The 13,214-nt window shown below is 41.2% G+C and overlaps 1 protein-coding gene across 1 annotated transcript in view; it reads left to right on the top strand.

The window, feature by feature from the left end:
- Nucleotides 1-13,214, top strand: part of LOC101796523 (microtubule-associated protein 1B) — a 127,621-nt gene that overhangs the window by 1,571 nt on the left and 112,836 nt on the right. Inside the window, exon 2 of the mRNA XM_038169546.2 lies at nucleotides 7,046-7,147. Coding sequence (XP_038025474.1) covers nucleotides 7,046-7,147 — 102 coding nt within the window. The remainder of the gene's footprint in view (nucleotides 1-7,045; nucleotides 7,148-13,214) is intronic.

A 13,214-nucleotide genomic window follows, 5' to 3' on the forward strand; every position in this document is an offset into this window, starting at 1 on the left:
TTTTTTTTTCTTCTTTTTTTTTTTTTTTTTTTTTTTTTCAGGACCTAAGCTTTAAATACACACTGGTATCTATATTTAAACAAATAAAAACATATAGGTAACAAGGCTAATATCTGAGTGTTCAGCCTCATTATTGTCCAGCTACAGGCTGCTATGACTCAATGTTTATTTGTGATACCTTCATGTATTGCTGTCTTAAGAAAGAGACAAATGAAATAACTAGAGTTTTTAAGTTATTGATGTAGTTTCTAATAAAATAGATAGCGGTGCACATGGAGAAGGGAAAAAAACCCTGTTGCCATAATAGCGGTATGAAACACAAAGGAAACTATTGCTGGACCCTATAGTTTAAGCTCAATTGAAACATGATTTTGTAACATCTATTTTGTTCTGGTCTGATGAAAGCAGAGATCAGAAACCTGCCATTGTTAGAGAGGAGAAAGACCATGCAAGGGGGAACTGGTAGCAGCCTTGTCATGTGGGTGTGGTTCAGCAGTCTAGTTAGACTTGAATAGTCTCTATTGTTTTCTCAAACATTGTTAGTTTAGTTGGCTATTTCTCTTGTTTCTTTTTCTTCTCTGTTTGTGGCGAAGGGCTTCCTCATCACAGATAACTAGCGTTACTATGACCTGTTCATTTTTATTGTGACTATTGTGTTTTAGGGAGAATTACTGAGGTAGATGCTTTGTCATTCAGAGCCTCTTCAGCATTGCACTTTCCTAATTTTATCTAAGTTTTGACTGTCAGAAATGACTTGGCTGCATTTTAATTAAATAAAATTTATAGAGCAAAAAACTTCTACCCTCAAGACATCTGATGTCATCCTTCCTCTGAAGAAATGCCCTTCGGTCTCTTCTTGAAGCTTCTACTATACAGTCACTAAGCATAATACCCACTTACAGTTTTAGATGTTCAGAGGGAATGCTTTGGCTTTTTCATCATTTTGGATTAGAAGTCACCTCACTGCTCCTGGTGTCAGATGGTCTGATTGGGATTTTGCTCACTAGGAAAAAACCTTGATCGAATTTTGCATTGTGTTGCTCTGGATGAGTATACTAGTCTGAAGCTCTATCTGTGTGAGGCAAATATGAACTTGACTAATCTTTCTTTTGGGCAAGTATGCTGTAGTCTAGGGGAAGGAAAAAAAAAAAAAACAACAAACAAAACAGCTTCTTTCAAGCTTTATTCTCAGCAGAGCCTTAAATGAGTTTAGGGTTCTTGATTATTGCCTTGATGTCTTCTCTTGTACATTTCTTAAGTCATCACTGAAAAGTGTGAATTCATGCACTGAACTACAGAGCAATGTGTCAAAGACAATATTTGCTGATAACACAACAGTGGCATGACGTTATACAACCTGGTAGAATTCAGAGTCATATCATGAAGCAGGAATGGCTTGAAGCTTCATTTCTAAATGATTATATTTGGGATAACTTTTTTTTTTTTTTTTTTTTTTTTGCAAAAGGGGCAATCCTCCAATCTGCTATTCATCAAAAAATAAGGGAGGAGTGAAAAGAAAGCTTCAAGATCTTTCTTTCCACTGATTCAGCAGATGCTACTGGGTGTGCTGTCTGATTAGCCCTGTGTCTAGTGGCATTGCACTCCTAAGACTTCAGAAAGAAATAGCTCCAGCTCAGTCATACTTCCAGTAGTTAATTCCATCCTGTTAATGCTGTACATCATTGGTTTGACCTTGAATTTTACTTCCAGACTTATCTCTGTTCTATCCAAACATGATTTGGTTATATAATGAATATAATACATTATACTAGATTATAATGTACATGTACAATTTTTGCATTCAGAATGCTGAATCATGCAGCTGCAGATCTGGGATATTCTATCTAAATCCCAATTTCAGCTTCTAGGACTACCATGCACATGGTATGTCTAGGCTTTTTTAGCTATCTATTTTACATTGAGTGGTGTATTTTGGACACTGGCTCAGCAGCTTGACTATGCCTAATCAATCAGAACTTTATCCCTACCACAAATCTGGATTCATGACAAAGGTCTAGCAGAGGCAGTCTTTGTCAACAAGCTGACTAACCTAGTGAGGTGTGCTTTAAACTGAAGGACTTGGGGGGTGGGGTCCATAATAACAATGCTTGTGCCATTGCAATGGACTGGGGAATGAGCCAGGCCAGCCTAATGAGCAACAAATGTTCCTTAGCTGCCTCCAATGACAGAAGCCATAAGACCAGCTACTTCAACAGTGAGTATACCTATGGGAAATCCTCTTGCATCCCTCTAGGGATACCTGTACCCCCTGCTTCCCTAAAGTGCCTGTATACCAATGCATGCAGCATGAAGAATAAATAGGAAGAACTAGAGATCCGTGTGCGGTCACGGGGCCATGATCTCACTGTGATCACGGAGACTTGGTGGGACAGCTCACATGACTGGAATGCTGTCATGGATGGTTATGTCCTTTTTAGGAAAGACAGGTCAGGGAGGTGAGGTGGTGAAGCATTTCCTTATGTGAGAGAGCAACTGGAATGTATCGAGCGTCACCTGGAGGTGAATAATGAATGAGTGGAAAGCTTGTGGGTGAGAATTAAGGAGCAGGCTAACATGGGTGACACTGCTGTGGGTGTTTACTACAGACCACCTACAGGCTTTCTACAGACAGCTAGAAGTAGCTTCATGTTCACAAGCACTGATTCTCATGGGGGACTTCAATCATCCTGATATTTATTGAATAAGCAACACTTCCAGGCACACATGGTCCAGGAGGTTCCTGCAATGCATTGAAGATAGCTCCTCTACCATCTGTATCAGAAAGTTAATGAGGAGAGGTGTTCTGCTGGACCTTGCTCTTACTAACAAGGAAGGGCTGGTTGAGGGCAACCTAGGATGCAGCGATCAGAGATAATAGAGTTCAGGATCTTGTGTGGAAGAAGCAAAGCAGTTAGTAGGATTGCAACCCTGGACTTCAGGAGAGCCAACTTCTACCTCTTCAAGGACCGACTTGGAGGTATCCTAGCTAGAGTGTTGGAAGGTAAGGGGGCCCAAGAGAGTTGGTTGACACTTAAACACAGCTTCTTCCAAGCTCATATCGGTGCATCCCTAAGAGCAAAAAAGCAGGGAAAGGTAGCAAAGGTCCTGCGTGGATGAGCAAGGTGCTCATGAATAAACTCAAAGGAAAGAAGAAAGTCTATGAAATGTGGAAAAAAAGGCCTGGCCACTTAGGAGGAATACAGGAATGCTGTCAGGACCCATAGGGATGCGGCAAGGAAGGCTAAGGCCCATTTGGAATTAAATCTGGCAAAAGAGGTCAAAGGTAACAAGAAAGTCTTCCTTTTACTATCGACATAAAAAGAAAAGCCTAGGGAAAATTTGGGTCCGCTACTGAATGAGGTGGGTGCCCTTGTAACAGGGGACACTGAGAAGGTGGAAATGCTGAACGCCTTCTTTGCTTCAGTCTTTACTGCTAAGACTGCCCCTTGGGAATCCCAGACCCTGGAGGTAAAAGAGAGAGTCTGGAGAAAGGAAGACTTCCCATTGGTTGAGGAAGATCTGATCAGAGAGCATCTAGCCAGAATCAGTGCACACAAATCCATGTTCCCTGCACCCATGTGTGCTTAGGGAGCTGACAGATGTGATTGTTGAATCACTCTCTATCATCTTTGAAAGGCCATGGAGAATGGAAAGAGGTACCAGATGACTGGAGGATAGCCAATGTCATGCCAGTCTTCAAAAAGGGCAAGAAAGAAGACCCAGGCAACTACAGGCCAGTCAGCCTTACCACTGGTCCCTGGAAAGGTGATGGAACAACTTGTTCTGGATACCATCTCCAAGCAATTTGAAGAGAAGAAGGTTATCAGGAATAGTTAACATAGGTTCACCAAGGGGAAATCATGCTCGACCAATCTAGTAGCCTTCTGTGATGTCATCACTGGCTGGGTAGATGAGGGGAGAGCAGTAGATGTTGTCCACATGGCCTTCAGCAAGGCTTTTCACAATGTCTCCCAAAATATCCTTTTAATGAAGCTCAGGAAGTGTGGGATGGAAGAGTGGACAGTGAGGTGGATTGAGAACTGGCTGACTGGCAGAGCTCATAGGATTGTGATCAGTGGTGCGGAGTCTAGTTGGAGGCCTGTAGCTAGTGATGTTCCCTAGGGGTTGTTACTGGGTCCAGTTTTGTTCAACATCTTCATCAGTTACCTGGACGAAGTGATAGAGTCCACCCTCAGCAAGTTTGCTGATGATACAAAACTGGGAGGAGTGGTGCACCAGAAGGCTGCGCTGCCATTCAGTGAAACCTAGACAGGCTGGAGAGTTGAGCAGAGAGGAACCTGATGAGGTTAAACAAGAGTAAGTGTAGAGTCTTGCACCTGGGGAGGAATAACTGCAGGCATTAGTACAGGTTAAGGGCTGACCTGCTGGAGGGGAGCTCTGCAGAGAAGGACCTAGGGGTCCTGGTGGACAACAGCAGTATGCCCTTGTGGCCAAGAAGGCCAATGGCATCCTGGGATGCATTAAAAAGGTCAAGGCCAGCAGGTTAATGGAGGTGATCCTCCCCTTCTATTCTGCTCTGGTGAGGCCACATCTGGAATACTGTGTCTGGTTCTGGACTCTCCAGTTCAAAAAAGAGATCTAGAGAGAGTCCAGAGGAGAACCACAAAGATGATTAAGGGCCTGGGACATCTTCCATACGAGGAAAGACTGAGAGACCTGGGTCTGCTCAGCCTGAAGAAGAGAAGACAGAGGGGATCTGATCAACATTTATAAATATCTAAAATGCAGGAGGAAAATGGATGGGGGCCAGGCTCTTTTCAGTGGTGTGCAATAGGACAAGGGGCAATGGCTAAAAATGGGAACACAGGAAGTTCCACACAAATGTGTAAGAACTTCTTTGCAGTGAGGGTCACAGAGCGCTGGAACAGGCAGCTCAGAGAGGTTGGGGAGTCTCCTTCTCTGGAGATCTGGTCTCAAGACCTGCCTGGATGCTTTCCTGCTCAACCTACTGTAGGGAACCTGCTTTTATCAGGGGTCTCGGACTTGATCTTCAGAGGTTCCTTCCAACCCCTACAATTCTGTGACCCTGTGGTTAAGGATGGTGGACAGGCTCATCATTAACAGTATTGCTGAATTATAGTCAATTTTGCTTAACTGATTTCCAGAAAACTTTGAAGCACCCCCCCTCCCAAGCTTGCTGTTAGTGACCTGTTGTCTTCTAGCTTCTTGAAGTTCAGCACTCATTCATTCAACATACATCAGCCTCATGATCAATATCAGTTTACTCATCAGTTTTCAAATGCACTGTACATGCATGGTGTTATATAGTCTTTACTTTCCTCTTTTCAAATATTCCAACACCTGGAAAACATTAAAGCTTGCTACGTTGTATTTGCCTGTCAATACCAAATATACCATATGGCCAAGAGATTTCTGAGAAATGAAAATCAGGAGACTTGCAGAAGGATACTTGTTGCTTATGCCTCTGAACAATGATGCATAAGTGATTAAGTGGAAGTAGATGATCATAGTTCAGTTATATTTTAGAAGAGCTTCAAAGAAACATACAGGCAATGCTGTATTTTGAAATCTATGTAAAGCTTAAAATACCAACTACTTAATAGCACATGCTTCTTACAGGGATACACTACTAGTTCATACCTTGACTGTCCTACTGACAAGGAAAAGTGCTCAATGAGTTATCTCAGAAGAAGGATCAGACTCTTGAAATGCAGATATCCATAACTGCATAGAGAACCTCATCAGAGCTTCAATGGGAGATCAGCAGTACAGATCGGGTTTATCTACTCTTCCCCCTCTTTTTCTTCCTTATCCTTCAACCCTACAACATGGCCTCTACCAGAGTGAGGCTTGACATTTCTGCTGCCTTGAAAGAGAATAAAATATGAGAGGTAGTGTTGACAGGAAAGTTAGCAGCCTGTAGTGCTAGTCTCATGGTAAGGGGTTGGCCATGCGCCTCTTCAGGCATTTCTTCCACCCCAAAAAGGTACCAAATCAGAAAGTGATTTAACTCAACAATTTCATGCAAAGACATGTTCGGGCATGTGGGAAGGGGCCACTAGATCCTTCGTCATCTGCACTCCATTCTGTATTTTCCAGTTGATTTGTATAAGCCTAATGACATTCTGTTGGAATCAAAATCACAGCAGTACCTAGGCTTACCTTTAGTGCAACTACTCATTATTTTTCAAAGCTAAACAAGAAAATTGTAGAAAAATGTTAAAACATATTCTTCTATTAGTAGTGTTGGTGGTTTTATGTTTGTTTGTTTGGTTTTTTTTTCATAAAAATCTTATGGTAGGAATTTATATGTTTATCTTTTGGCTGCTGTGAAGTTTTTTCTTTTTCCCCAGTCAAATTTCAGTCCTTAAAATGTCTGCTTTCAAAATATCTTTTTATGTTCACATTATATGTCAAGTGTCTTACTTTTGAAGTAGCTGGGGGGGAAGTTATAGGGAGTAAAGATGTGATATTTATTTTTATTTATTTATTTTTAAAGAAAAAGATCAAAAAGATCTATTTTTAAATCTCAAAACTAGATTTTAATATTTAATAAATAAAAGATCACTTAAATTTTAATTTAAAATATGGGATGCTTCAAAGCTTTTCAATGAAGAGGTCAGCATTTTAATACATCATATTTAAATATTAATTTACAACATGCTAGATGATGCTCTTTTTTCACAGGGGGACAAATAAAGTGGCTGTGGAATGTGGCTAAAGTATCGCCTGAGTGATTCACTCTACAATTTTGTAAATTGCTATTCTAAAGTAAATTCAGGGACATCAATAACTTCTCATAATGTCACTACTTGGATGCAGGGCCTTAAAGGAATGTTACCTCTTGGAAAGGCAAATTTCTTCTTGCTTTTGACTGATCCCTGTCCAGAGTGCTTCTGAGCACTCAGCACTTTGCAGAAGATGGTTGTGTGGCTTGAAAGGAAGAGAGGCTGCTTTTGGAATTTAAAAATATGTAAATAACAAGAATTTAAATTTAGTAATAGTGATTTATAACTTCTAATGTTCATATGTCAAGCTAGATGTTTTGTATTCTGAATTTTAGGAATCCGGTCATGGGACACAAACTTGATTGAGTGCAATTTAGATCAAGAACTGAAACTTTTTGTGTCTCGCCATTCAGCTCGATTCTCTCCTGAAGTTAAAGGTGAGTTTTTGGAAGTTTATCATTTTTTTTGAGAGGAGAATTAATAAATATGCTTAGGTATCTGATGGCCCATTTTTGTCTCTGGTTCTTTACAATGAATACTTTTTTCCTTTATTTTAAAATACAGTTTAAATTTGTCTTAACTTTCTGTCAAAAGTAAATGTCACTTACTGAAGCTGTCGCTTAAATGAAACTTTAAAATATTCAGTTTTTTACATTAGCTTGATGTGTATATGATCATGATTACTTTAGTAATACATTTTAGTTTTGGGGCACCATTAAAATTAACTGAAATTTACTTTTTGACCGAACAGCTTATGTAGTGTCAATCTATTAGTCTTGGAGACTTAAGCTGTTCCTTATTGTGGTAGGTAGAGCACATACAAAAAATAACCTGAAAGCTTAGCTCTACAGTTTGACAGAGCCAGAAATGGTGTCACGGCTGTTGTACAAGTGTAGCTCAAGCTGTGTTTCTCCCTCAATGGCTTGGAACTTTTTCTTGGTATAAAAAGCTGAGGGGTGAAGGGTCTATCTTGGCTTACAGGATCTTTGTTTTTTATGAGAAAGTTAACATTTTACAGGACTCATGAGACTAAATCTGCTTCCTTTTCAAGGCTGTCCTTCCTTTAGAGGATTCATAAAATTAAACATAAAAATTAAAAAAAAAAATTGAGTTGTAAAACTTGATTTTGTTCTGGTTGCATGGGACTGAAGTGTTTGGTAAGTTTTAACATCTTATTACTTTAACACAAATGCTGAATGAGCATGTGTGAAAATGAATCTTGGTTTTCATATAAAAATATATAGCCTTTTCAAAGGAGTACAGTTTGCTTTCATTGGTGAAATCATTGTGGCCATGTGCACGTTGACCAGTACAACCTAGTACTAATAAACGTTATAAATTCCAGCTTCAGCAACATCTCTTAAGTATGGTGAAAAGGGCCATGAAATGTTGTATCATGCTACTGTATCACATTCCTAATGTCAGTTACTATACACTGTTGACAAAGAGATCGTGATGTCTTACTAACATGACAGCATTGACCTGATGGTCTTGTATAATGTACCAAAATGTCTTATGTAACTAATTATTCCTTTTGCAGCATAGATTATAGCAGACTTTGTCATATCTGCCCATATCTATAAAGAGTAAAATATGGTCAGATTTAAGGAAAAGATATGCCTCTATTTTTTCCCTGGTTTGAAAACCAACAGATCTTTAACATGTACAAAACTTCATCTTTAAAACTTCATGGGGAAAAAAGATCCTATGCTGCTTCTTCAGCAAAATATTCTAGTGTGTTTAATAATTTTTGCTGTCTTTTTAAGGTGTTATCTCTTAATAGCATTGAATAGCATTGCATGAATTAAATACTCTATTTTTATATGATAAATGAAAGATTATGCGCCTCTCTCTTCTTTTTTTTTTTTCTATAGATATATTATAGAATCCTTTAGGAATTGTATTTTTTGTTGTTTTTCTTGTTTGTCTAGACCTGTCTGAGCCTGTCATTGTGTTGAATTACAGCTTAATTGCATGTGACTGGAATTAATCAACATCTCTATGTCAACCAGTAAAGTATGTGTTTTTTCAGCACTGCTCAATCTTTAAACAATAAGTTGCCAAAATTGATGAGGGTCCTTTGTGTCTTCTCTACTGTTTGATGTGAAGGAGAGCTTTTTGTTGTTGTTGTTGTTGCCATATGTTCATAAAATTTTAGAATGTTTCATTTGTTACAATGCCCAAATGTTGAATTTTGGTGAGTGTTCAATCTATGAAACTGGCAACATAAATACTAAAATGATGGTTGTAAGTACATATTTCCTTATGGTCTCAAATTCAGAAATTCCTTGTATAAGAGGCTACCCAAATTCTACAGAAAGTGTTCATCCAAGGTGAGAGGATAGTGTATGGCATGTCAGATGGGATGTAATTAAACAGCTTATTTTTTATTATTCTCTCCAGCCTTCTGAGACTGAACTCTTTGTGTAACACAAAAATAGGGATAGTTTACTCATGAGGAAGGGCAGAGGAATTTAGTGTGTCTGCACAGCTCTTACTGTAGTGAGGCTTGACTACTGACTGAAGCCTCTTTATTTATGCACCACCAGCTCAGTACGTGTTTCAATGTGAAGGGTATGAGTCATTCTTAAAAAGCAAGCTTGGAGGAAATGGGGTCAAATCTATCCCCACACCATATGCCTGCAGTGTTGTGGTGGTTTTACCCTGCTGTGGTGGTTTTACCCTGCACGCTGCTTCTAAAAGGATGGAGAAAAATGTATTAACGATATCAATTGTGGCGTACCACTTGGCTGCCTTCGATTCCAGTTCGTACTGGAGATCTAGCATGTCAGGCACTGCAGCAGTCAGCGGTGGCGTGACTTCATTCAGGCCACGATAGTCCACTGTTAATCTCCACTCACCATTAGACTTTCTCACTGGCCATATGGGACTATTAAAAGGTGAGTGAGTCCTGCTGATCACTCCTTTGCTTTCCAGCTGATGAACCAGCTCATGGATGGGAATCAGGGAGTCTCGGTTGGTGTGATATTGCTGCCGGTGCACAGCTGTGTGTGGTGGTTTTACCGTGCTGGGCAGCTAAACCCCACAACCGCTCTCTCACTCCCCCTCCTTTAGATGAGGAGGGGGAGAAGTAAAGCAAAGAACAACTCACGGGTTGAGATAAGGATAATTTAATTAAAGTGAAATAATAATAACAATTAAATAAAGACTACCATGAACTAAACAATTTAACTAAGGGGAAATAAAAAGGGAAAGGGGAAAAGGGAGGGGAAAAGGAAAAATAAAAAGAAGGGAGGAAAACAAACAAACAAAATAAATGAAGGCTATGTGGAAGTGCAGAGGAAAGAAATTACTCTCTACTTCCCACAAATGAGCAATGATTGACCATGTCCTTGAAGCAGGGCCTCAACGCACGTAGCCAGTGTTCGGGAGGAGGACCGACGTCTTCTCAACGAGAGCCCACCCCTCCCCTCTTCTTCCTGTTTCCACCTTTTATTGCTGAGTGTGACATCACATGGTATGGAATATCCCTTTGATTGGTTTAGGTCAGCTGCCCTAGTGATGTTTCTCTCCTCACTTTTTGCCCACCCCCTAGGAGGGTTAGAGATGCTGTGCCACTGCTGCTCAGCAGTAGACACAACACTGGTGTGATAACACTGCTGTTCCAGCTACAAGTGCAGAGCACAGCACTGTATGGGCTGCTGCCGGGAAAGTTAACATTCCAGCCAGACCCAGTACACTGTGATAGCGACTGGCACCTGCTGTTTTTCAACCCTCAGCAAACCCCACAACAGAGGGGTCTTCTGAGAGGTCAGGCAGGGTAGACAGCTGCTTAATCTTCTCTGTACTTAAGGCAGCTATGCCAACCGCCCACTGGTACACTTTTTGGGTCCTTGAAATATCCTATCCTGAGGTAGTCTATGGCAAGGTTGCAAGGAGCCTCCAGGCCAGTCACAATAGGGTGCTTTTGCCACTCATTCCCAGTTAGACTCACTTCAGCCTCCAATACAGTTAGCTGTTGGGATCCCCTGTCACTCCAGAAATACAGAGGGTTTCTGCCCCTTGGTAGCCTGATGGCATTAGGGTACACTGTGTGCCGGTGTCCACTAGAGTGTTGTACTCTTGTGGACCTGATGTGCCAGGCCATCAGATCCACGTAGTCCAGTAAATCCAGTTATCCCTTTCCTCTGCCTGTCCAGAGGCAGAGCCCCTCTAGTCCTGGTTGGAGTATCTGTCTCTTAATTCTTGCAAATGCGAAGCAGAGGTTCCTTCATCAGTGTCAGGAGTAACATCAGCCTTTCTACTCCCTCTGGGGGACTGCCCAACAAAAAACAGAGCAGTAATTTTCCTAGGAAACCCCCTTTTGGCTGCTGTATTTCCTTTCAGTTCATGTACCCGAGCTGCTAGGGTCGAGGTAGGCTCTCCATCCCACTTCCTCATATATTCCCCATGGTTACACAGATAAAACCACAGGGTGCCACGTGCTGTGCATCCTGGGTACTTTCTCCCTCAAGCAGGAAAATGCTGACTCTTAATGGCTGAAATATTGCTCCATCTGGGTGAGGAGGAAGATATATTTTCTTCAAGGTGGTGGACCTGTTGGGACAGTTTCTCCACAGCTGAGATGCAAGTCCATAGTGGTGCAGAGACATTTTCTTCATATTGCTGAAACTGGCTGGATACAATATCTACTGTTGGTCCCATCCCATCTTTTGAATTTATAGCTGACAGCGTGCTGGCATGCAATGATGGTGCACCCTGTACAAGCTTCTGCCACATGAACGGCATACACTGGGCTTTATTGGGATCTTTGGGTGTCTGGTCATTGTCCACATCACTATAGACCATCTCCAGCACAGCTAATTCCCTCAGGTGCTGGAGACCTTTCTCCATGGTGGTCCACTTGCCTAGGTGATATACAATATCTTCCCTGAAGGGATACTTTTCCTTCACACCTGACAGGAGTTGCTTCCAGAGGATGAGAACTTGTGGCTCTCTCCCATTTTCTCTGTCAATGACCCTTTCTCTAGAGAGGGATCCCAGCTGCTTGGCTTCCTTGCCTTCTAGTTCCTGGCTACCTGCCCCAGTATCCAAGCATCAAAGCAGTCAGGTGAGGATGTGCTCACCTGGGTGATGGCTGAAATCCCTTTGTATATCTCGCAACTCTTTCAGGGATAGGGATCGGGTGGTTTCTGATTCATTTTTGATTTCTGTCTCTTCTTCCTCCTGTTTTTGTGATGACTCTGCTTTAGAGCCGCCTGCCTATTTCAGTTCTCCCTCCTGGGACTTCCCTTACTAAATGAGCTGAGTTCTGTTTCCATTGTTTTGTCTTGGCTATGGGTCCAACTGATACCACAGATGGTTGGCCCTCTGGTTTAGCCACAGTGTTTCTTATCTGGTCATCAGATTCAGCGACCTCCTCCTTCCCTTGAGGGTACTCAGTAGTGTTAATCACTGTTTGATAGGTGCAAGCCAGGCCTCAGCACAGTGCTGCAAGCTGTAGTTCTCCAGCATTGCCAGGGTCAGGGCATAAGTTTTTCAAACATTCTATCAATTTTTTAGAATTTTGCACTTGTTCGTTGTTGTGTATTCAAGACCTTGTCTAAATAAAATCAATTTTATCTAGATATCTAATCAGTACCTAGTTACCCCTAACCTTCTTTGTCTCTAGGAAGAAATACTGCTCAAGCAATGCACTGTGGCTTCTTTGTACTTTGTCCTCTTGTCACGAAGTACGTGTATCCATGGAAGACACACTTACTATCTCAACAGTACCAGAAGGTCTTCTACTGAACACAATTCAACTGTTGGTGACCACGCTGGCTTAAGAGAGTCCTTTACCTGTGCCCAAGACTCTTTCACCAGTCTTCCTGTGGCCAGGGAGGAAGTTGTCAGTGCAAGAGTTGTTTGGTATCTCCACGGCAGCTGCCTGTAACAGCAGGCTTGACTCCTTCAGGCTTCCTAGGCTGTTGTTCTGTGAAACAGTCATTGCCACAAAAGTCTTACAGCTTTCATTTTGAAAACCACCATTTCAGAAGTTACAGTTAAGGATTATTATTTTCCTGTTGAGAATTTTTGGCCCTGGGCATTTTGGTCATCAATACCTGCAACTCCATTGTTTGCCAAAACGATAATGTAGTTCTATTACCTTTGTCAAAGCTGATCTGTACCCAGATAATAGCACACCTGGTAGCTTGCAATGTGAGATTGTGGTGTTGCTGATAAAAATCCTAAAGACCAGGAGTTTAGCGCTGTCTTCCTGGAAACCACAAGTCATCAAAACTCATCAAATAAGATGACAGGTATTTGAGCAAAAGCTATCACTTAAAATGAAATAAACAAAAAAGTCAAGGTCAGACTTCTGTTTTGCTTACACCCACCTAAAACAGAGTAACAGATCATCAATGTGGCTTTTTGTCTCTACTGTGAGATCTGTCTAGTAGATTTTATAGTCCTATGTGAGTAAAAGCAAAGGGTGAATTAGCTGGAATCTGAGCACTGTCACTAAGTTCTTAGGAATTAATTCATCTTAAAAACTTGAGT

The sequence above is a fragment of the Anas platyrhynchos genome, chromosome W (assembly GCF_047663525.1).
Source record: "Anas platyrhynchos isolate ZD024472 breed Pekin duck chromosome W, IASCAAS_PekinDuck_T2T, whole genome shotgun sequence".
Taxonomy (NCBI): Eukaryota; Metazoa; Chordata; class Aves; order Anseriformes; family Anatidae; genus Anas; species Anas platyrhynchos.